Consider the following 2,675-nt stretch of genomic DNA (forward strand, 5'->3'; position numbering starts at 1 on the left):
ATAACCTAAACCAACCTGAACCAATCCAAATTTATTATTAACTTTAAAATACTTTTTTTTTTTCTTATGATGCAATTAGATATATATATATAAATTGAAACCGAGTTATTAATTTTAGAAAAACTTTCACGAAATAATCAATAATAGACATTAATAGACACTTATAATAAATTTGTATTGGACACTTATAATAGATTTCTATCGATCTCTATTAAAGAAAATTAAAATTTTGCTATTTTGTGTAAATAGATTTTATTATTTTTAAATCAAGTTTTTATATATTAATCTTTTACTTACTTTTAAAATAAAAATTTTAATAAATGACTCTAGTAACACAAATTAACCCAACTTAAATGTTTTATAGTTAGATTGAGTTGTGTTCATTTTCAATAAGAATTATTTGCATCGAAAAACCATTGGGAAGAACCATTGGGTTGCGCCAACCCAATCCAAACTCCCAACACTCCTAAATAAAACTATTGAAAATAACAATAATTTTGTGAATTAGAAAATTAAATTCGTGTAGAAAATTAATGTATAGGAATGATATAAAGAAGAAAAGGAAGACGAAAAAAGAAAAAGAAAAGGGGGGAAAAGTCATAAAAGATATATCCATTCAGAGGAAGGAATTTTGAGGTACTTCAATCAACACTCACTTTGTCTGTGAATTTTGAAACACTAATGGCTCTTGTCCTCTCCCAAAAATTTCCCTCTCGTTTCTTTCACTTCTTCCATTTATTTCTTTTTTCATTTTCAGATATTTTAATTTCTTCAAAATTATTTTCAAATTGACTACATACATTGTGTGGCTGTAACTCAACCACACCACTTTTTCCCCTTATCTTTTACACTCACATCCATTAATTTCTAATGCTTTAAATGCACAAATTACATTCAAATGTTTCTCAGTGTCCAACCGTAATAAGTGACTTATTAACCAATATATGTTGATATAATACAAAAGTTATTGCCACAAATTTACCATGAAACAGTATTTTTCACCACAAGAAATTAGGTATACCTACTGTAGCGGATTTACATTTGCTGCAAGACGAGGATAAAATAACGGTTTAATTTTTAAAACGGCTATAATTGACCTCTTAACACCATCTTTGCAAGCAATTGCGAAACTATAGTTCAAATTTCTTGCAGTATTTTAATCTCTTTTAGGCTTCAATTTCTACAATAATACATATAAAAGTGTTCCATCTCTACATTCATAGAGAAAAAAGAAAGAAAACTGGGTGTTGTACCCAATAAAAAATTGTGTCATGTGTCAATATTTTTAAATTTTATTTCTACTATGTTAAAAAAAAAAAAGAAAAATTAGCATTGCTGCACCTAATAGAAACAAACTCTTTTAGGACAACGAAATAAATAAATAAATAGAAAATTTGAACAAATAATATTAAGGGAAGAACCTTGAATTAATTTTAATTAGCTAATTGTAGAAGAAATTGGTAGTAGAAATTTAGTTATGTGATATCTACACATAAAAATACATACATACATCATCCCATACATATATATAATGTGTATGTATGTCATATGAAAGTGGCCAAAAAGCCAATTAATTCTTTTTTTTTTTTCTTTTTCTGGATACAAGACTTGAAGAAAATAGAAAAATAATAAAAAGAAAAAGGAAAAAGAAAAGAAAAAGAAAAAAATAGAGATATATCAATATTTGGAAAGTCTAGGGTCATAAATCTTGGAAAGTGCTTGCAAAACATGAACTTGAGACCTCAATTGCATTATATAATCCGCCGTTTTCAAGAACAAGCGGTCCGGTTTCAGCCTCCGCCCTCCGGGAATCAGCCGCTGCAGCTTTCTCATCTTCATTTGGACGGAGGCGCCGTGCCGTCCGCCGCGCCTCCCTCTCCTCTGCCACTTCACATTCCCAATTCCTTTGCTCTCACAACTATTATAATATTCCATTTCCAAAAATTACAAAGAAGTGAAAAATGATATAACAAATTTATAAATATTAAAAATGTTGGGGGAAAATAGAGAGTGAAAGAGAGAGAGAGATACAAATGGGAAATTTTTGGAATAGGGAAGAAAGGATTTGTTGAAGTGTTCCTCCTCCTTTGAGTTGTATGTATATATATAGTGTGAGATATTATTACAAAACCATGTGAGGCAACCAAGCCTTTAATGTATAACAACAAATATAAATTCCTTTACCAAAGTTTTTATAATATATGGTGTATTTTAGCACTACCCACTTATTTGTGGACATAAATCTTTTGACGGATTATTAAGTTTGTAGACTTTGAAAAATGTAGCTAACAAGCTTTTATTGCATGTTCAAATCAATTATTTTTTTTCCTCTAATTGTTTAATTTCTAGTAACTCAAAAATTGAATTGAAACCCGATTATTTGTGAAGTATTATAGTAATCAAGAGGTTGAATATGTGTTAAAACATAACAATAGTGTAAATATAGTATTTAGACCCAAATCATTATTAGATATAACATTATACAAAAAGAATTTACTGATATAACAAAATTTATATTTAGTTTTCATAGTCTATTAATCATATAAACCCTATCGCTAATAGGAGTTTATCACTTATAAATTTTTCTATATTTGTCATTATTTTAAAATGTTGTTGGACATTTAATTGTTAGTCCTAAAAATATTACTTATTACAATTATCCTTAACTTTTGTCT

At 28.0% G+C, this 2,675-nt stretch overlaps 1 protein-coding gene across 1 annotated transcript; it reads right to left on the bottom strand.

Moving 5' to 3' along the window:
- Positions 1–1,427: 1,427 nt before the first annotated feature.
- Positions 1,428–2,437, bottom strand: LOC120080874 (transcription factor PAR2). The gene has a single exon (XM_039035535.1). It carries the CDS (start codon positions 1,933–1,935, stop codon positions 1,678–1,680), a length of 258 nt encoding a protein of 85 aa, XP_038891463.1. The 5' UTR covers positions 1,936–2,437; the 3' UTR covers positions 1,428–1,677.
- Positions 2,438–2,675: the final 238 nt, after the last annotated feature.

Source organism: Benincasa hispida, chromosome 7 (assembly GCF_009727055.1).
Source record: "Benincasa hispida cultivar B227 chromosome 7, ASM972705v1, whole genome shotgun sequence".
In the NCBI taxonomy this organism is placed as follows: domain Eukaryota; kingdom Viridiplantae; phylum Streptophyta; class Magnoliopsida; order Cucurbitales; family Cucurbitaceae; genus Benincasa; species Benincasa hispida.

Coding starts and splice junctions, on each gene's coding strand:
- LOC120080874 (XM_039035535.1), bottom strand. CDS start 1,935: ATGGAATATTATAATAGTTGTGAGAGCAAAGGAATTGGGAATGTGAAG.